The sequence below is a fragment of the Channa argus genome, chromosome 12, assembly GCF_033026475.1.
Source record: "Channa argus isolate prfri chromosome 12, Channa argus male v1.0, whole genome shotgun sequence".
In the NCBI taxonomy this organism is placed as follows: Eukaryota; Metazoa; Chordata; class Actinopteri; order Anabantiformes; family Channidae; genus Channa; species Channa argus.
In genome coordinates, this window is record NC_090208.1 from 19,907,367 (window position 1) to 19,929,147 (window position 21,781).

At 37.8% G+C, this 21,781-nt stretch overlaps 1 protein-coding gene across 14 annotated transcripts in view; it reads right to left on the reverse strand.

The window, feature by feature from the left end:
- Window positions 1–11,708: 11,708 nt before the first annotated feature.
- The window catches only part of dysf (dysferlin, limb girdle muscular dystrophy 2B (autosomal recessive)), an 86,090-nt gene continuing 76,017 nt past the window's right edge, over window positions 11,709–21,781 (reverse strand). For 11 of the 14 annotated variants that reach the window (XM_067523284.1, XM_067523290.1, XM_067523282.1 and 8 more), the window contains 5 exons: window positions 18,131–18,230; window positions 16,787–16,959; window positions 15,493–15,602; window positions 15,238–15,385; window positions 11,709–14,804 (listed from right to left, as the gene is read on the reverse strand). In XM_067523284.1, the coding sequence (XP_067379385.1) occupies window positions 14,748–14,804; window positions 15,238–15,385; window positions 15,493–15,602; window positions 16,787–16,959; window positions 18,131–18,230 (588 nt within the window). In that variant the 3' untranslated portion in view covers window positions 11,709–14,747. Of the gene's footprint in view, window positions 14,805–15,237; window positions 15,386–15,492; window positions 15,603–16,786; window positions 16,960–17,397; window positions 17,574–18,130; window positions 18,231–19,075; window positions 19,223–21,781 lie in introns of those variants that run through there. The other 3 variants (XR_010915691.1, XM_067523287.1, XM_067523285.1) reach the window with 3 other exon arrangements.

Here is a 21,781-nt window from a genome sequence, read left to right on the forward strand (position 1 = left end):
TGCGGGTCAATGAAGAGGAGACAGGAATTAGTGTCTTGCCAACGCCACCGTTTGTTTATTGCTTAGCAGCACATGCGACAGAGCAGTAGCTTAGACCCTCTAATGGATCCACAGAGGTATAGTAACCGTCTACTATAGTCGTCTACTGACATAAATATGCAATAGCACCAAAGTGTGTCTTAAGTTTTAAAACTGTAAGTTCACAATGGTCAAATAAATAAATAAATATATATATATATATATATATATATATATATATATATATATAGACGGGTGTCTTGTTTATATTTAAACTAAAACATGTGGTGATTTCCAACCTACTTCAATTACACCTAATATGTTGAGGTAGAGTTTGAAGTCTAATCTGCACACACACACCAAACTATTATCAGACAGCTAATCCTAGTGCTTCTACACAAGACCTGCTTAAAAAACAAACTAAATAAAACATGCACACACACACACACACATACACCGCCAGGGGGTAATTCTAAATCAACTGCTGGGACACACACACAGACCTTATTTTAAATAAAAGTAATTGTTGGCAATACTGTTCAGTTATGTTAGTGGGTAAATAACTCAAAAGTTAACTGTGCAGTCAGTGAATGCCAGGTATGTATATACACACTTTTAAGTGAAACAATTCCAGCCACACACACACACACACACACACACACACTCTATACAACTATATACACCCATACCTAATAACATCCATGATCCACACACAGACTAGCCTATAAAAACACTGCTCTCTGTACCTGCCTCTCTAATTGGCACCAGCCTGTGATTGGCTGCTGGACACCTGCCAACAACCAGTCAGAGGCCTCGGTCTGCTCGATCAAAACCATAGCTCATAAAACAGCAGGAGAGCAGCATGTGTGTGTGGTCACCATTAATCCAGGGTACAAAAAATAACAATGTTGACCTGTGCACAGCCGCACACACACACAATTATACTGCGCTGGGGATTTTAAGATTACAGAAATGAATCAGGTATGTGAAACATCCTGTGTAGGTGTGTGTGGGTGTGTGTGTTAGCTACATGTGTTAGAGTCATAACCGTCACTGTAGGTGGTTTCAAAGCGACAATGGTCCTTGTAATGTAATTGTACATAAATGTTTAACACACCTTCAGACCAATAACCAATACACACTACAGGAGAGCTACACACTTGTACAGTTAATGTTGACAATAGAATTTTTTCCTGCAGGGCCAATTAAATACATGAAAAATGGCATGTATTGCATTGCATTGTAAGTGTAAATAAATATGACATGTCCCACTGTTGTGGGTTAGCAAACACACCGACTACTTTGTGAAAAACGTGACACTAAGCAATCAATCCATTTACAGTGAAGCCAAACAAACTTTTTTGCAAAAGATTTTATGCTGGACACAATGCGGCTTCTTTTCTCTGGCTTGATTGGTAGATGCATTTCTTGATGAACAGTTGCAGTGTGACCAAGCTTACAGCCGGGTGTCGGTGTTGGGCCGTTGGTAAAACCCCTTTGATTGGCTGTTCAGTTCAACAAGACAACACAAAAAGAGTGCAAGGCTGGCTCTGATGTTGATTAGGTAGGTTTCTGCTCTGAGAGACAAATATTGTGAATTGTTTCATGTGACTATTTCAATAACAATTAGTCACTAAGCAGATGCTTTTAAAGCGACTAACTAACAACTAAGCAGCAGAAACTAGGGACAACTTGGGGTTTAGTGTCTTGCCCAGGGATACTTCAACTTGTAGCCAGGAGGACCTGGAGTCGAACCACTGACCCTTTCGTTCATGGACAACTGCTATACTAACTGAGCTACAGCCACCCCCTGTGTCATATTAAAAGACACCTCACATTTCATCATTAGATGGTGTTAGTGTTGGGTTATCATGACGAATACATTCAAAAAGCTTCCACAGTATGAGAGCTAACAGTAAAATTAGAATATCACGGGATAGAGTAGTTCATCAGCCATGACTGACAAGAGAAGAACACGGACTGAAGACAAAATAATAAAAATGTTTTGAAACTAAAGTATAATAAAAAACTCAAATAAATAGAACTTTTCTTAAAGTGTGGTCTGAGTGTATGTGTCTTTGTGAATAGTGTTCAATGGTTTAACACATAATATTGAAAAGTAAACAAAAGATGAATGGGGGAAAAGAGAGCTCCAGCAGACTGAGGGACTCTCAGACGAAAGGAAGAGATGACTTTAGTGTTGCCCTCATGATGCTCATCAGTCAAAGATAAAAACACAGCAAAGCAACAAACACACAGAGACAAGGACAAACATTTCAGGACACAAAAATAAAATTAAAAGCATGACGGAAACAACCACAACACCAACAATCTTATCTTTGGAACATATGTGTTCATACAGTAGATTTGTGTCACACACGCTCACACCCAGAGGAGGTCAGCAGATTAGAGTAGACTAGGCCTATGCTGAAGTAAAGGGAATGGTTTTAATATTAAGTGGTCTCCAGTCGAAACTGCGGCAAGGTGTGGAACAGAATTAGCATTAATCTAAAGCTCAACTGGAGCAGACATTTTGAACACAGACACACACACACAGTATTACAGGCTTTAGTTCTAAAAAAGACTGCAAAAACAATTTAAAGATAAAATGGATTTATTTTATAAAATTGAATAATTGCAGCAATAAAACCATATTGGAATAAAGTTTCCTCTCTGACGTCTGATGCTCCTTTTTCCTGCTCGCACTTACAGGAGGTGAGTTAAAGGATATGAAATGGTGTATGTGTATGCATCTAGAGTGTGTGTCTGCTACTAACTGAAGGATGCAAAGAAATTGAAGAAAAAAGAAAGAGCCCAACTCATATTGAAGTGAAACACTTTACCCAACAGGATATTACATCATGAAGCTGGCCGACATCCCGGCCGTTTGACTGGCCTTTTCATCATTCTGAGTCCAAACATGTAGTCTAGGCTGATTTGACTGTGTGGTTATAAGGATGGAGGGGATAGAGAAAAGGCTGAACAAATGATTGATTAAATTAGAATATAGAAATAAAAGAGTTGAAGTGAAGTACGTGGGCATGGAATGGTTTCTGGCTGGAAATGGATTTCAAATGGGGTTTTTTTTCCCCTGCAGGTATAATGTTTCAGAACAAGGTAGGAGAAGACACAAACACACGCAGAGAAAGCTCAGCACATATAAGTGGTTCAAAATATTAAGTTGAGAATCCTTGTTGGCACAGACTCCCCTCAGATAGAAACAACTTCAAGTTATAGTGCCCTAAACACAATATCGTGAACATAGTTACTAAGTATTAACTCATATACAATATATATACACATACAGGGTCAGCAACTAACAGAAAACCCCCTGCACAGCCAGACATGGTGGTCCCAGGTTGGTGGCATTAAACAGTAATAATAGTTTGTAGAGCATGGAAAGGTTTCATGCTACCTTAATGATTTGTGTACATATGAATATAAGGATATGTATTCTGTAACTACACTGAATAATGTCACCAGTCAATGTATCTGAACATGAGAGGCACAATGTGAGGCAAAATAAACAGCAATAGTAAAAGCTGAAAGATGCATAGAAGGAGACTAGAGTTTGTGAATGTTTCCATGGTGAATGCTGGGAGGGTTTATCCATGCTTTCACTTCACATACTTAGTATAACAGGATAATTCTAGAATGATGTCAGCATATTAGCCCAACCTCAGTGCCCTAGTTATTCATCCTCCTCTTCACATGACACAATGTTATCCAGGATTCTGATAATATGTTGGATTTAATATCAGTGCAGGGTTTTCTTCTGACTCCTCCACAACTATGAGATTTATTTCATTATCAGCTCCCTTATAGGAAAATTAGGTTTGACATTGGAGGAAATGTGCCATTTTGCTTTCTTCTGCACTACTGTTGTCAGTGACCTGGGCTGGAGTGGACTGAGGTGGTCTGGACTGGAGCTCTGAATCACTTATTTCTAGTCAGCATTTCCTGTCATGTACACAACCTCTGCTTTTACAAAATGCACAACTGAGCTTGTTATGTATTTTAAAGCACCGATGAGGACGTGAGCACAATAAAAGAGTTCAGTGACCAAGAAGTACCGTTCTCGTACAAGACAATGAACAATGAGCTGCTCTCAAAAACGCCCTGTGTGCACTTAGATTTATAGAGCAATCATCACAGTACGAAACTAACTTTACTATCTATTGTTGCTTGCAACAACACAGAGGGATATTGTGCAACTGTGACCACCAGAAAGCACTGGAAACGCACACTGTAAATCAGCACACACAAACACACACACACGCACACACACACTCACACGCTTTAAACATAATTCAAAAAGCTATGCGGGTTAAATGTGTATGCACACTGCACATGCATAAACAAATACAGACATTCAAAAATACTCACAAACAAACAATGCGGGCACCAAAATCTGCAGGCCCACAAATTCGTGGAAAAACACAATTTCACAATGTATGTAAAAAATGGTTTAAAGTGGAGACAGGAAACAAACAAACATGAAAAATTCATTTTGTTGCTTTTAGTTTGTAAGAAAAAAACCTCTCCAGAACATCTCAAACAAATTGCTGTGGCTATAAAAATAACACACACTTCATTTCACTTCATCACTTTTTTTTACTGTCAGCCTCCAAGGTCGTTAAGGTTTAACTTTTATGAACAAACAAAGTAAAAGCTCCCTCGTCTACCTTAACAAGACAAAATTTGTCCCTGCTTTAACAAATCTTATTAGCACCGATGCTAATTTGTAAATATCTTTAAACAATGTTTTTTGTTAAACTTCCCCCTGCATAAGCAAATGTGAAGGCTAAGTGTTATTAAGACACAAACAAAACTAATAAAGCACAACAATGTAAGTAAAGCAAAAACATACTGAACAAGGACAGAAAGTGCTTTAATGGGACATTTGGGAGGCAACTGTGAGATAAGACAAAGTCAAAGCTCCCACTGCAAATACACAGACACACATGCAAAGGTGCTGCCCAGACATGACATGTTCAGAAAAACATAAAAACAGGTCACATTATAGTTTTTGTCTCCTTGACCTGGCTAACTTCCTGTCCCTCACATAATAATAATACACAGAAATGTTTGTCAGATGTCAAGTGCCTCTCCTTGGCGTGTGTGTGTGTGCGTGTAAAACTTCCTACATAAATGACCTTGAAAGTGTATAAGTGTGCGTACAATACTTCACACTTACTGTTCACGACATCGAAGGCGCTTACTTTAAATGTCCCTTTAGAATAATGCTGGACGTCCGTTCTTTTCCTCTCACACTCCTCTTCCTCCTCCAGCTCAGGCCTGCTCACTCGAAACCTTTGGTTTTAACTCTCGTTGAAGGTCAGGACATCTGAACTACTGTACAAGCGTGTGAAGAATATTCAGAAGAAGGTATCTAGGGAGATCATGGGAATTTTTTGTGACAGCTTTAAGACATTAATACACGAGAAATAAAGACCGGAAAAAATATTATGTTGGTCAAATATATTTGTTATCAACCCAGTTCTCAACTCAGCCGCAAAGGCTTTAAATTAGAACACATGAAATGCACAAAAGCACATGAGAATAAAAAGACACTTACATCTGAAACAGAGGTGTTCGCAGACAAAACATCTCTCCCAGTCATTTCCTGGCATGATATGGCTGCAAATATGTCAAATGATGGGAACCTTTAAAGATTCGATTCACCCAATAAGAGGATTTCAAAATTAAGAAAAATTAAAAATGTAAAATATTATTTAGTTTTTACAAAACCAGTGCCCAATAATCAGACATTAGAGATTCAAGTAACAGAAAGAAGCGGCTTTAGAGTAACTTATTTGATGCTTTGCAGGTCAAAACACTTAACACTTAAAATAAATTGCAGGATCATTTTAAGATTAAATTACTACACTGACATTGGAATATAAAGTACAGCAGCTAATAATCATTTCTACCCACCTGCTTGAGAGCACATTTTAAATTTGTGGATATAAAAGTAATTGGTCTTTCAATAGAAGTAAAATATGTAAGTACTTATGAGATGAAAACATAAACTCTGTGTGGGGCAATAAGGTGAATGTTAAAGGATGAGGTAAAGAGCAGACCACCTCCTCCTACCTGGACCACGTCACACCATGCAAGTCCACAGTGACTAAACACCCCAACAATTTGTTGATTAGCATCTTGTTAAATTATATTGCTTTTTCCACTGAGCTGTTCAACTGCATTCCACAATGCTAGTTAACACAAATACTAATGAGAGGAGCATGGTGTGTAAAATGAGTTTACAACCATGTGTTGGTGGTATACGGACAACAGAAAATAAGCAACGGCAAAGACACACTGATGCAAGGTCACACAAAGGCACTCTCTCTGACACACAGACACACGAGGAAACATCACGGGGTTAGGCAATTGAAATACATGGTTAGGTTGAGTTAAAACATCGGGGTTGGTGTTAAAATAAGTCCTTACAAAAATGAATTGTTGACTAACGTTGTGGACTGGCCATGATTGAAACACAATGTTTCACTCTTGAACCTCAGCTCCTTTTTACGGGGATGTTATGTGTCTTGTGGTAATTGTCCACATCCTCTCTGGCTTATCTGCCTTAATATAATATGTCATTGCTTTAGGCATCAAATGTTACCACAAACAGGCTTCTATCCCAAATAGCTATTTCAATTTCTCAAGTGTAAAACAAACGGAGCAACATCACAGACCAAATTCATGGGTTTCTCCTATCTACCAGGAAACCATTGTGCAGGCACTGGTCATGTCTCGCCTCTACTACCACAATAATAGTCTTGTTGAAATGCTACCAGCATGCACAATAAAACCCTCCAGATGATCCAAAATGCAGCAGTACTTTTCATTTTTATTGAGCCAAAAAGGACTCATGTCACACCACTCTTCTGATCCCTGCATAGGCTTCCTGTAGCTGCCTGCATCACGTTCAAAGCTCTGTCTCTTGCCTACAGAGTGGTCAACTCAACAGCACCTGCTTACCTCAGTTCTCTCATTTAGGTTTACAATCCGCCCCACCCACTGGGCTCTGCCAACATCTGGTGTTCCAATCACCACACAAAAGATCCCAAGCAAAACTCTTCCATACAGTTGTCGCATGATAGTTGGAACTAGCCCCCAGTCTCTGCACGCTCAGCAGCCTCACTCCTAATATTCAAAACACTCTTAAACACAGTGCTCTTCCACAACTTCAAACTCAAATAATAATAATAATAATAATCTTCTTTTCCTTTCAGCTGTTCTCTTTCAGGAGTCGCCACAGCAAATCATGTGCCTCCATCTAACCCTGTCCTCTGCATCCTCTTCTTTCACACCAACTAACTTCATTTCCTCCCTCACTACATCCATAAATCTCCTCTTTAGTCTTCCTCTGGACCTCCTGCCTGGCAGCTCCAACCTCAGCATCCTTCTACCGATATATTCACAATAATAATAATAAAATAAATAAACATTTCATATCTGTCCTATCTCATGAAACAAAAACATTTCTTCTCATAGCACTTTGCTGTAATGTTGTCTCCTTGACTTAGAGTTTTGGCTTGCCTTGCTACTCATTTGTAACCCGCTTTGGATAAAAGCATCTGCCAAATGACTAAATGTAAATGTAAACCACATGGAAGAAATCTATTTTACTTTCCCTACAAAGGATCCACTCACTAATATGCTCTTGTGTCTTCATTTAATATCTTAGACAAACCATTTTTGTGTAGCTGGATGTAACTACAGTGGAATAATTTATTTCATCCAAAAAACATCAGTGCTCACTGACAGACGGCCTCATGGAGATATGGATTTGCACTCTGGATGGCCTCTGAGGTGTCAGTGCAAGCTGTTAGTGCAGATCTGAACATATGTGAGTATTTGTGTGTGCGGTGAGTGTTTAGAAGCTGATATCACATGTCTGCATATGTGTCTGTGAGAGTTTTGTAAGCTGATATCACCAGTCTGAACTTTGGCAGTGTGGAGGATAGAGTCACAGGTACAGATGGTGCTACTGCAGTTTTACTAGCTGCAAGTGTTTGATGTTATAGGCCTCCTTGCCGCTACGTGTGAGTGTGTGTTTGAGGTGATAATGAAACAACTAGAATCCTGTTTTCCAGCATCCCCTCTGGTCATTTTCCATCACATCTGGTGAATGAGGTGCACTTTGACCCCTCTATGTTCAAAGCTGCCTTAAAAACACACTCTCTGTCGGGGAATGCACCTCTGTATGTTGGCTGTAAACACAATATTTTTCAAAGAAACCACGTTTATTTCATCAGTGAATTTAATTAACATAGCAGTGAGATGAGACAACAGGATGAGGGGAGAAAGAAGAGAAAAGAATTTAGAAGGAAGGAGGGTGAGACTGATAAAAATTTTTTACATGGAACAAGACATCAATGCTCTTACTTAACTCAAATGTGGGATATGTAGACTAAATATTAGAATTTTCAGTATCATGAACTGATCTTGAACTGATCAGGCAGACGTATCTGCGTAGAGGGAAAAGGTGTATCTAAATAAATAAGTAAAATAAAGGGTTCTAAACTTGAACCTTGTAGATCACCACACCTAACTATCCATTGATTAATCCATCCATTAAAATTCATTAATTATCTAATAATTGTATATTATGCAGTAAGTCAGATTCAGTGTTTTCTAGGTTATCATACGCAAAGAATACACTTTTAAATATTCTGATTGGGAAGCTACTCCATAATTTAACTATATTATGATAAGACTAATTCTTTTCTAACCTTGCATAACACATCTAACATAGACTTACTACAGTTTAGTGACATCTAGCTGCTATAAAGTGAGTATTTATTTGTAATTAAACTCAGAAAAATGTGTAGCTAGGAGGTCGGAGTGGATTGTTGGGCCAAAAATTGTACTTTGACTTTTGACTTTGAAGTGTACAATAGTTCGTATACTGTAATTTGCATATTTGCACCCCAATGAATACACTAGCAAAATGTAACAAAATAATTTGATAATAAACCAAATAGAAAGTTGTGCACATCATTGTATTATGTAAATTGCACATGACATATAGATGTCAAAGCTGTCACTAAGCTTTTCACTGCTACAGATTTTGTTATTGCTACAAGTAATGTTCATGTCTCTGGAAGTTTACTTTGACTTAAATACAACAGAAATGAAGTCTTTTACACAGTAAACCACCCAATCTTGGACAGATTTACTTAGAATCCCAGAGCTAAAAGCAACTTTCACAGCCAAAGCATACAAAATGAGTAATTTGTTCAGCAAAGGAAGTGATAAGGACTGAAAGTGCAAGAGGAGTTAAAATAGAGGGATGGGGGTGAGGTCAGGGTAGGGTGAGGATGAGGAAAATAGGTGGAAGACAGTGAAGGTCAAAGAAAATGAGAAAGAAAGAAGGAAGATTAAAGACAGGCCATCACCACAGCCCACCCACACTGCACACACACACACACACACACACACACAGTGGTCAGAGGTTCACCTGCAGTTCACGTTGACCATAACAACACCCCTGAGGTAAAAAGGCAAAAGGGAGAACATGAGACAGACAAGGAACGCAAAAGAAGGATATAAGTGATGTGGTATCAGGAGGGATGGACAAGTGGAAGAAGGGATTAGGAGAGGAGGGAGGAAAAGAGGGAAGGGTGGGAAAGCAAAGTAATAATTTAGGGTTGTGGGAGTTCAGGAGAGGAATCGGTCAAAATGAACTTTCAGTCTGACTTCTGCCGACTCTGCAGGTTCGCACCAAGGTCAAAGAACTGAAGACACTATGCGTCCTTACAGTCTGTGCATGCCAGCCTTTCTCCTATGTACACACATGTGCACCTCCAATACACACAAGCTATGGAGGTAAATTTATGTTTGTTTCTATGTTTTAATGCAAACTAGAGTCTAGGTGGGCTTTGCTCACTGGAACTTGGCCAAACCAATGTAATTTAATGGAACCTTAACCAAAATTACTAATCATAATGCCAACTCTAATGATACACTACATCCTTGAAGAACAGGATTTACTTTGAAGCTAAATAATTTACTCAGACATGTCCAGTTGTTATTAAGTCTGATTGCTGAGGAGTGCATTATATTTTAAGATAACTGCATAGCGCTGACATGACAACTCAAAGGTTATTGTATAGTCATGGCTTTTCAATTCTTTTAACCACAGTAAATAAAGTAAATTACACACTGCTGACGGGGTCTGAGTAGCTGATCATTATATTAAATGTGTCTCTTTACAGGTCCCAGTTGGTGTTTATATATCGGTGTGAGTGGCTCTAACTAAGTAGGTTAACAATCCCTAGGTTGAGTCTCTAACTTCACTGAACTAAGTTTCTCCACAGGAAAATGTGACTCTCCCTCAGTTATTAAGCTGCACGTATCGCTCACTATTTGCAATCGACTTCACTCACATCTATCAAACTGTTTGGATAAAGTGAGGAAGAAATAACATCAGTAGGCTCCAAAATGCCAGTGGCTGTTCAAATATGAACTACTGAAGGTCAGATCAGCGTTAACGTTCTTAGGCTAATGGTCAAATGAGCTAGAGATTAAAAAAAATAAAAAACTTTTTTTTTAAATTATTTTCCACCTTTTTGTTTACAGACTTTTAAAGTCACAACATGTATTAACAAGATGTGTCATATGTTATTTCCAAAGTGAAAGTTTGGTTTTCATAGTCCCGTAAAGACATGCAGTTATGGAAACTGGTGACTCCAAATTGCCCCAGTGTGTGACTGCTTGACTTTCTCTCTGTGCAGCCCTGTGGTAGACTGGAAACCTGTCCAGGGTGTAACCCACCTCTCATCCAGTGACATCTGGGATCAGCCCCAGCACCGTTATTAACGCTGACAGAAGAAGCGGCAGAGGAGGAATTCCTTTTCATTAAGCAGAAAAACATACAATATATTCTTACTAATACTCAGCCTTTTAGAAAAACAGTATACGCTGATTAAAAATGTTGTTTTATTGATAATACTGACATAATGCAGTGCACACAATATTGCTCTTTGTAGATATCAAGTCAAATGTCTGTGTAGAATACATTCAGTCTGCGTCTCCCAGAAAACATTAAAATATCATTAATTCTGTCAGTCATGATCACCCACCATTTACAATAACAACAAAGACATTTGTCCTGGGGCTGTTCATGTGAAAACATTTGTGAGATTTACAACCACTTTCCAGTTTCACCAAGACACTAATCTAAGAGATCCTATGTGTTATTGTTCAGTGCAGATTTATAGCATTGGGAGTTTATTACAGTCAGCAGCAGAAGGATGCTTGTGTTTAAAACTGAAGCATGGTGCAGTAAACATCCTGATAGTGAAGCATTCGGATTTAGCAGGAAGAATAATAGAAAGCACTATTCAACTTTGAAGAGGTAAAAAATAAAAAACAAAGGTTAACATATATTTTTACACATATAAAACAGCATTTTAGGGATTTTGTTTTCACTTTGAGGCTCTCTGATCGAGGCTCTGTAATGTATACATATATTTCTAAGCAATATTTTTTTGGGGGAAATATGTTATCTATTGTTATTTTTACACATACTCAGCCCTTTTGAAGTCTCTCTTGGTTAATTTATGAGCTGGAGAAAACGGGGCTTATATTGTTCTTTCTATCTCTTTCTAACCTGTCAGCTGCTGGCAGTAGCCAAATATTTAAGAGCGACATCACAGACCAAATTCATGGGTCTCTTCTATCTACTCATCTAACATTCTAAATCACAGTGAGAAATAAAATTTAGAGCAGTGGCTCTTAATCCTGGTCCTCAAGGTCCCCTGCTCTGCTTATTTTCCCTTAGCTGATTACTCACATCAGGTGTTTTCAGTCAATCTGAAAGTGGATGATAGCCTCTCACATGAGGGTGAAGTGGGGGAAGACACTTCTGATTGACTGAAAACACAGCAGATCCAGGTAATAAGCAGTGTGTAGTTGGAAAACAAGAAGAGCAGGATTGAGAACCACGGATTTAGAGGATCCTTCATTTAATTCAGTGTTGAGTTATAATTGACCACCTTTAGGCATTATAGTAAAGCCACCACTGGGTCTCTTAACAGTTTGAATTCATGCTTAGGCACAAGTTACAGTAGCCCTACACATCACAGCAGCAAAGCTAAAAGCTAAAGGCACGTTGCATTTACATACACAAATAACATCAGACAATAACAGTACTGAGTCAACAAGGCTTTGTGGAAAATAAAACTAAAACAATCAAGAGCACTTTGACTGCAAGTGACAGCAGATTGTCTGAATACATTTTTCGGCATTGCATCAGCAAGATGTTTAAAGCTTTCTTAAATACATAAAGCTATTTCAAGAAACTAACATAAAAATAACAGATAATTAACTTTAAAAAGTTCAAGAATGTCTTCAGGTTCAGGCACACCTCCTGACATTAATCAAAACAAATCTATCTTTTCTTTTATTTATTCTGACTGCATTCAGATGCAATAATAACATAACCGAGAACAATTTGATCATTGACTATTATAGTTGGTTAGTGTGAATCCCATTGTCTATTGATTGTTACTCAAGTGCATTGTGCAAATTCCTCAGTCAAGTCATTTTCATGTCAAACTGTCACCAACTTTTCACATTTCCGCTGCCTTGTGTTTAATGAACTTTTTTCAGCAGGACAAAATGGACAAAATATGACATTTCATCTTCTGTGAGATAATTTCTTTAAATATAAACAGCAAGATGAACGTCTGACCTAAATCACAGGATGCTTGTAAAGTAAAAGGCACAAGTTCCTAAACACAGCTAAATACATAAAACAAAAATACAAATAAGAAGCTAAATAAGGCTGTAAATCAGTAGAAAAAATGTATTATAACTTATCCTCTAATTAATTATCCTCTGATTAATGGTGAATAATTGACTGATCTGAATTTGGACCGGATCCGACTCTGGTCATCTGTTTCAAATTACAGGTCAAAGGAAACATGGATGTTCTATGGAGATGAAAAAGGTAGCCATGATCCTCCTGCCCACTCCTTAGAATCTACCATTCACCATGAAAACTAAAACACAACAACAAATCAATTACGCTTCAACTGCAACTCTATAATATAGATGACCTTGATAGGGTCTCTCTTTTATAAAAATGAATGTATGTCATTTTCCACAGATTAGTGTTGGGTCTTCTGGACATAAAAAGACATGTACTGTGATGTTACACTAGCCTGTTCACATTATCCAAAGATAGAGCAACTTTTTGGATAATGTGGCAGGTTTTTGTTTTCCCAGACCTATTTTTTTAACACATTAAATTGTCTATGTTAATCACTAAAATTAATGTGTTTATTTCCCCAGCCCTAAAATAAAATGGAGATTTTTGTAAGCCCTAACAGAAATAACAATAAGACTTCCTACAAACACTTTTTCAAACAGGTTTTAGAGATTTCAAATATAAAGAAAGAAAAAAGAATGTTCACAGAATTTGGCTGAGGAAAGAACTTTTATGGGACATTTACAGTATGGTTCTCAACGTGCACCTGGATCATTTTTCATCGCTTTTAGTATTAAATGCTAACATCCAAATAGGGAAGCCAAATATAGAAACTGAACACTAGTCAACCAACTGTAGGTCCATACAGTAATCCTGCTTTAGCTAAATTTGCAAGACATTTCTGCTTTGTTTGTAGATGTATTATGTATTTTCATTAAGATTTTGTGAGAGGTGAGAACAAGAGCATTTTAACTAATTTGTCAATGACAAGTTTTGTTATTCTCCATGCAAACTGTACAGTAAGTTTTTAGAAACACAAATTTAAGATATATTTGCGAAGGAAACAACCCAATTCTAGAAATTCTGGGCACAAAGAGAGAAACTTTGACATCTGATAACAAGTAAGTTTCCCATGTTTGGAAAGCCCAGCAAAAACTAATTGAATTCTGGACTAAAAGACTATATAAATTCAGATGTTTTTAATGTGCTCATTTTAAAACTCCAGAGAAGGTAAATTTATCGGCAGTTTGAGGGGCTAGAGTCCTATTTATTTTGCCGCTAATCTCGTTTTGACCTGGCAGGACAACGAGTCCATGTGACTTTTATTTACAGGCCCTGGTTGGCTCGTAATTGAACCTAAAACGAACCGTGGGTCTAAGTGGGTCTAAGTCAACTTTTCCATTCTGGCCAGGACCACAGCAGACTAACTAAAAAAACTGACTTTAGATGAAGGAAGCAGTGAAAACAAAAAAAGTTCATCTTAATCACTTTTTACTTTACTTGCTATGTTGGCAGGGGCTATTAAAGGATAAAGAGACCTTGATACGCACTCTAAATGTCTGTACTTCAGAAAATCCCATGGAATCTGGGTGGATTAGTAGCTTTTCTCTAACCTTTCTGTTTGGACTGTGTGTGTGTGTGTGTGTGTGTGTGTGTGTGTGTGTGTGTGTGTGTGTGTGTGTGTGTGTCTTTTTCTTATCTGCCTACAATCATCTATCTGAAACAAGCTCTGTGCTAACAAAGCTCACCAAGAGCAAATCCCAGACTTAACCTGCTTAACCCTGAGAGTGTTATGAGTCTGGGTAGGAAGACAGAAATAATATGTGGCAGAAGGTAAAAAGAAAAAAACAGAAAATAAACAAAGTAGGAAGTAAATTCACTCCTGTTATATTAACTGGTAAGTACTGGTAACTACTCACATATAGAAATTTAGACTCAATTTCACTTTTAGAAACGTGGCTTGGTTCTAATTTTGTTCGTTTGTTCCTGATCTCTTCCAGTATCACTGTGTTGCCTTGGCTGGTCCAAAGGGTCCCACCATCTTCATGGCCACATAGTTCTGAAGGATTAAAGAAATAAAGAAAAGATGCACAAAGTTATTTACTTTCTCAATTTCTTTCTTAATTTCTTTTAAAGGATAACTTCAGTCATTCAGTCACTATACCATTTTTAAGGAGTTTGGTTTTTAGAATGATGAAACATGTCACCCATGAATAATTTGCAATGAATCATTTACAAAATGGCTTATATTGTCCTTCCATCGCCTTCTTTCTCTCGCATTCACCCTCTTTTTATTATATTTTTCTTCTTTCTGGCTTACGTGTTTCACTTTAGGTCTTCATGTTAATGTTTCTTTTTAAGCTTTATCTGTCTGTTCTTGTTTGTTTCTACTTCAAACAAGTAATCAAATAAAATAGGAAACAAAATTTGTCTTGTGCTTCCTTGCTTGGTCTCCTGCGTCACCTGTCACAAACAGACACATTCAAACTTGCCGGGAAGGAGTAGAGGAATATTCCGAGGAAGAGGAAGATAAGGAAAAGGATGATGAACAGGATGATGAACCACTTGAAGCGCCTCCAAAGGATGTACTTGAGGGTCTTATAAGGGGAGGAGAACCACAGGAAGGAGGTCTCTGGACGTCTGGAAGGAGAGTAGCAGGGGTTTTACAATTATAGTTTGCGTGTGTGTGTGTGTGTGTGTGTGTGTTGGGGGGGGGGGGGGGGGGGTTGTGATTGATATAGACTTACTGAGGTTCTTCCAGATGAGGGTTCATGTTGGGTTCATCTCTACCAAGACCAGCTGGTCTCTCCTCCTGCTCCTGCTCGGATACAATCTCAAGAGACATCTCCACCTTCCCCTGAAATACACATGCAGTGTGACATCATTTATCACTCACCATTAAAGCACAAACTACTAATTATACTCAGGGCCACAGCCAGGCAAAATTTTTAACAGGTCCACAAGCACAAATAGAGCGGAGCCCAGACCATAGCAGTTCCTTGATTATGATCGAGTATTCTGACCAAACGAATTGCTAAACCTGACTGTTGACATGGGTGTGAAAAGTAATTTTTTTCTGGCTGTTTTCATAAACATTTTCTGACTCGCTACCAAATTTCAGTAAGAATGCAACAAGAAAATGATAAGTTCCGATGTTTAGAAAGCCAGCTTGTGTACAATGGAGACCTAAATGGTCTGCGCTTATATAGCACTTTACTACCACTTTCCTATGTTACTTCTGTGTACTGTCTAGGATTGCTACCTTCAAAGTGGAAAAATAACGGAAACTTCCTTGAGACCCACCATCTTCCTCATCCAGCATGCATGCCCACGTACACAACTGGACCAAACGTTACGTAGTGTAGCTTTAATTACATGGAATAGAAATGGCTGCACATTAATCCTATACATTTGATTTTGTAATGTTACAGTCTGTACAGTTCAGATACCAATTTTATTTTCTGCAGTTTGTGCAGAAAAACTGTATAGCAAGAATATTTCAGATTACAGTCCACAGCTACGATAGCAACAGTCAACATGGATCAATCTTTATTCACCCATACTTTGTTAAAACGTTCTTATTTTGTAATCTTTGTGTGGTTAGGCTGCTTTAAGTCTATTATCATTTATTTTGCATCCACTTGTAGTCATTTAGGAGACTTCAGCGATGTTTACAGACACGTTATACAGAGGTTTAGGTCAAGGAATCCTATCGAACTGTTTGGCCACTAGCCTCTGTACCTGGAAGGCCTATGAAGTAATTTCTGATGAAACCACAGCAGGAAATAAAACTAAGGGCCAGAACATATCACAATAACAACACTCTTGTTGTTTTCTGCCTAACTGTTATTAAGGGTTTTAGGTCAGAGTAATTGTGAATCATGGTGGGAAATAACATTTCATTCAGAAACATCTCCTTGGACCTTGCAATCACTCAAAATTCAAAGCACCATAGACTCTAAAAAGCTTATGTTCCTTGTGATGTCGGGTGTCAGTGTGTGTTAACTGATAAGGGACGTGTCTCATTGTGTGTTTTCTCACTGCAATTATTTTCTCTCCGTTCTTCTCACAGGTGCAGGGCCACCATCCTTTGACAGTCTTCTGCTCGAACAGAGACACCAGTCGGTCCGCTGGCTGGTCCAGAAGCTGAAGGTTACATTTCTCTGGAGATTTTGCTGGACGCAGCATATGGTTCAGGTCCATCACCAGGTGACCTACAGAAGCATTTACAGTGCATTTACCATCAGGACCAATAACTCATGACAAACCAGGATGTTTGTTGTGAGACAACGACAAATACAACTGAGGACATGTCAACTTTACTGTATTTATGATTAAATATTCTATGACAGGCTTGCTTTTCTTATTATATTTCTTTAATTGTTGTTTGATGTATCTATTTTTTTTATTTTAGTTTTGCAGTTTTTAAATTATTATCTTTATTATATAATAATAAATAATAATTAATTACTTATTATTAAAGCTGGTTGATAAATAATTTTTGGAGAGTATCTGCAGTTTGATGGGGTTACAGTAGGAAAATGGCTCATATATGACGCTCACACAGTGGAGGAAGACTAACAATCAGCGGTCCGAGCTGACGAGCTGAAGACAGGCAGGCATGGAAAAAATGCTTTGAAGTGGCCACACACCCGCAGATTGTACGAGGTGAATAAAGTCAGGCTAGAGAAAACACGGCAGCGCAGCGAGATGGTGATAGACAAACAGATCTGGAATCCTCATCTTTCTCCTCCTCTCACACCTCAGATGGACATTCAGTTTACAGAGCCATCATCCTCCCGTCTTTGGCAGAAAAAGAACAGATGAACTAAAGCAGGGGGAGTTAAGGGTAGAGGCATAATGGTGCGTTATTTCAAGGGACAGGGTTGGTGCAGCAGGGGTGAATGAAAGGCAGAATTTTGACAGCTTGAGTCTTTCAAAGAAAAAATAAAATCAGCCCTTCCTCTCCGTGAAATGTGCCGACACAGTGGAAATGGAAGAGCGTTAATTCTAAAGATAAATGTTATCACAGTAGTTTGTCTGTGTGTACATTCTACATATGGTTCCCTGGATAGATTCTGGATGGAACCATGGATAGAAGCGCTGCCAAAAATTAGTGGAGTGTCAAACCCAAAATGAATGATGTGTATTTCTACAACCAAAAAGTCCTACTGTAGTGTATGTTTAAGCGTTGCTAAAATAGATAGGAGCCTGGAGGGTTGGTTCACTTCCAGTAAAGCTTTAACTATTTTTAAGACATTTAAAAGTTTTAAAATAAGCTTTATGCTTTAAATATCTAGATTAGAAAAGTAAATGCATAGTTTGCTACACACACACAGACACACGCACACACACACACCACTATTTCAAAGCAGTGGGCTTTACCAAGGTAGTCATCAAAGGAGAACTTGTCGTTGTCCCAGACCTGGATGGTCAGTTTAGGAGCAAGTTTTGTCTCGGCTTTATCTATACTCCAGAAATTTTCCTGCAGACACAGAGAAAGACCAGGGAGAAAGAAAAGGTAAAAAAAAAAAAAAAAGCTTCATAATATTATGATCTATATTGCGTCTACAACAGGTATTTTAACACTTCTAGCCACACATTTGTTTTGTGTAATTCAAGAATTATAACTTCGACAAGATATCCCCTCCAAAACATCATAATTGGTCTCAGTTTTTAGTTTTAGTTTTTATGTCGTTTCATGCACCATCCATCCAGGTTTCCTCTGACCTGGCATTTAATCCAGATGACCTAAGTCACTCCAGGTCGAAATTCAGATTGATCATTCAATTAAAATTAATCGTAGTAAAAGTGCCAACAATTTGCCAGTTTTATCTTTTTTTTTACTGATTCACGGCACTAGTAAAACACTACAAGCAGGGAGGAAATACCTGGGAAATATAGGTTAAATATAGGCTTCCTGATGGAGTAAGAAGAGACGAGGTCTGGGTGGAGCAGAGTGGATTGAATTTGAGTTTCATGCTTCTGCAAGCTTGATTCCTGAAGGCTGATTTAAATTTTTATATTTGTCTATCTGTAGTCTAACCAGAGCAGGGAAAGGGCCTTAGATTTGCTAAAAATTAAAAAGTCACTAACATTTCTTCTAAAAAATATCTGTTAATTTATTGCTTTGCTACTTGTCTCCAGTTGTCTCTACTGATACATTTTGTGAGACTGTGCTGAATGGTGGGACAGGAGACCAGGCAGAAGCGTGTTTGGAGCAGCACTTCATCGACACATCTCTCACTACATCACTACTTCCACACTGGAGCTGTATGTGCATCTGTGCAGGGGTGTTTGTGTACTTCGTAACTATTATCACCTCTGGGAAACGCACACTAAACTGCCAGACAGCATCGGAGCCTGTGTCACCTTTGTGCTAATGGCCTTCACTCTACAGCTGGTGCACACTAAATTTCCTCCCTTTGTCTTTCCATTTCCTCAGTCATCTGTTGAGACTCTTTGGCTGTTGTTATGCTGATAAAAAAGAAACAAAAAAATAAAAATAAAAGAAATGCCTTTTTATTTGCAACAAATGTTGTTGTGCAAAATATGCAATATGCAAAATGTCTATATCCTAGAATAAAAGTAGCACTTGTGGAAGCTTTTTGGCCCTTTTGTGGGCCAAATCCGTGCATATATGTTACCGAGCAGTATAAGGTAAATATCAGTATCATTTATTCACTTAAGGTACTATTTCAGGAGACAGTGTATTTTTCAATAGATTTGTGGGTTATTGTCGTTGTGCTCCTAAAAGATACTAAAATGTCACTTATTTTCTGGTTGCACATTTATTTTTTTATCTTGGCATAACTTAATTATGTTAAAATGGCTCCATTAAAAAAACTCAGTGATGCACTGTAATCAAGTCATCACTTTTTTAAAATATTCTCTAGAAGTACAAAAAACAAAAAACACACTGAAATTGTAGAACATGTGCCGAAACAGCTTACTTCATTTCATCTAAAGACACAATGCCCCCTCAAGTGCACAAAGAAGAAGAAGAGAAGAGAGAAGAATCTGGATCATATCAGAAACAAATTGATATCGGACTTTGAATTGATTTGTGAAAATGTTTGAATATGCTTTTTGCAAGGGGCAAATCAGTGTAGGGTTGGTCTTATGTTACACTGATGTGAAATGGGTTTAAAGTAACATTCCTTAATGTTAGTTGACATTATGTTCAATTGAAAGATTGTCGACCTGTAGTACTGTTTTGTGATATTGCTAATATATCTTGACTTCTAAATGTTAATATCTAGACCTTGTTATGAAAACTTTAAGTGGATACTCCTTGGTTATGACTTATATCTTGGCAATATTAAATGTCTGGTTCTCAGAATTATTGGTCATACCTTGGAGTATTCTTCCTTGGATACCATTTCAATAAACAAACTGGTCCTAATCTGAATACTTGATATTGTTAAAATATGACTTGAAGTACGTGTGTAGTTTAAGTATGTGCAGTACAAACATTACTCATATCTCAAAAGATCATTCTTCGTATACTACTTGTGTCACACTTAACAGATATTAACAAATACAAGTAGAGACATGTCAGCAATGTTATGAAATAGTTACAGAACAGAAATGAAATGTATATGGGATACAAATATGACACAAGTCATGTCAAACAAATATCCTAACTAAGGATTTCAATAGTATTAAAATATCAGTAGTATAAACCACTTGTCTTTAGTCATTTCGACAGGCAGTGGCAGCTGGTCTCCATTAAAACTTTAGTGTAGAGCTATTACTCCTTCAAATGAGGCAAGATGACCTTTCAGTCGTCAGTTACAAAACCTAAAGTATAGGTAATGTCACAGGCACGAAGAGAGACTACTGGCCTACTAGGGACACACATCACTCAATCAATGCATACACTTATTTGCAAACAGTGCTATATATTCTGTATGTGTCGGGGAAAATAGAAAAAAGTCTTGCTGCCAAAATCTGGAAATGTATTACAGTTGTTTACATTAATGTTAAAGCTTAATATTGGGTATAAAATGTACAAAGAAGGTACACCCACCTTTACACATGCTTTTTTAAAGCTGCTGTATTACCATTACAGTATGTTTCAAATAAAGTGAAATAACACAATAGTGCTTTTTATTGTGCTTCATATGATTTTTTTCCTCTGGTTATGGAAAGCCCTCTCAAAGCCCTCTCAGGCCAGAAAAAATTACTCGAAACGTGAAATTACGTGAAATTATAAGAGGACAAAAATATAGAACTTGGAACAAAAAAAAAGTGTACAAAGAAAATTGTCTTTGACTGTGTCTGTACATTTTAATGACAAATGGATTCCTCTCTACAGTATGTTTTATGATTTCACACTGACTCTCTAAGTCAGAGTCTAAATCCACATCATGCTCTCACACTTCATAACACACACAAACACTATGCGTTAACACACTAAGGGTATGTGTGTGAATGCAAAAGCATCTAAGTGCAAATGTGTGTGCGTGCGCGTGTGTGAGGGGGGTTCATAACTTTGGCTTACTTTGTCCACAAACTCTCCCCAAGTATAATAATTTATCACTTCACACCACAAGCAGGGGTGGGATGCTGTATACAAGTGTGTCTGTAGCTGCTCACAGCAATATCTAACAGCATCAATCAACTTCTGTTTTGTTGCCAGAGTGCTAAGTACACAGTCTTGTTCAGTCTTCTCCCTCATTTCCTCCATCCATCTTTCTCACACTTTGTGTTTGTAAAAGTTCTACTGGGGTAGATATTAACTTAAAGTATTGCCAAAGCTAAATCACATGTAATATTGACGGCAATGAACATGTACATTTCAAAAAGGGGAAGCAAAAATAAAATCACGTTCTTAGCTAATCTTTTTGTAAATTCTGTATATTATGTAGAAGCAATGTCTGATATGTGTAATATAAATAAAATCTTCTACTTAGTTTGAAGCAATCAGCAAGTGACCTCTCCAAGTAACTTGCATCCGGTGAGACAGGGTCCAGCTGAGAGGAGAAACTAAGGTGGACAAATATCGATGCAAAAAATACTCCGCGAATAAAA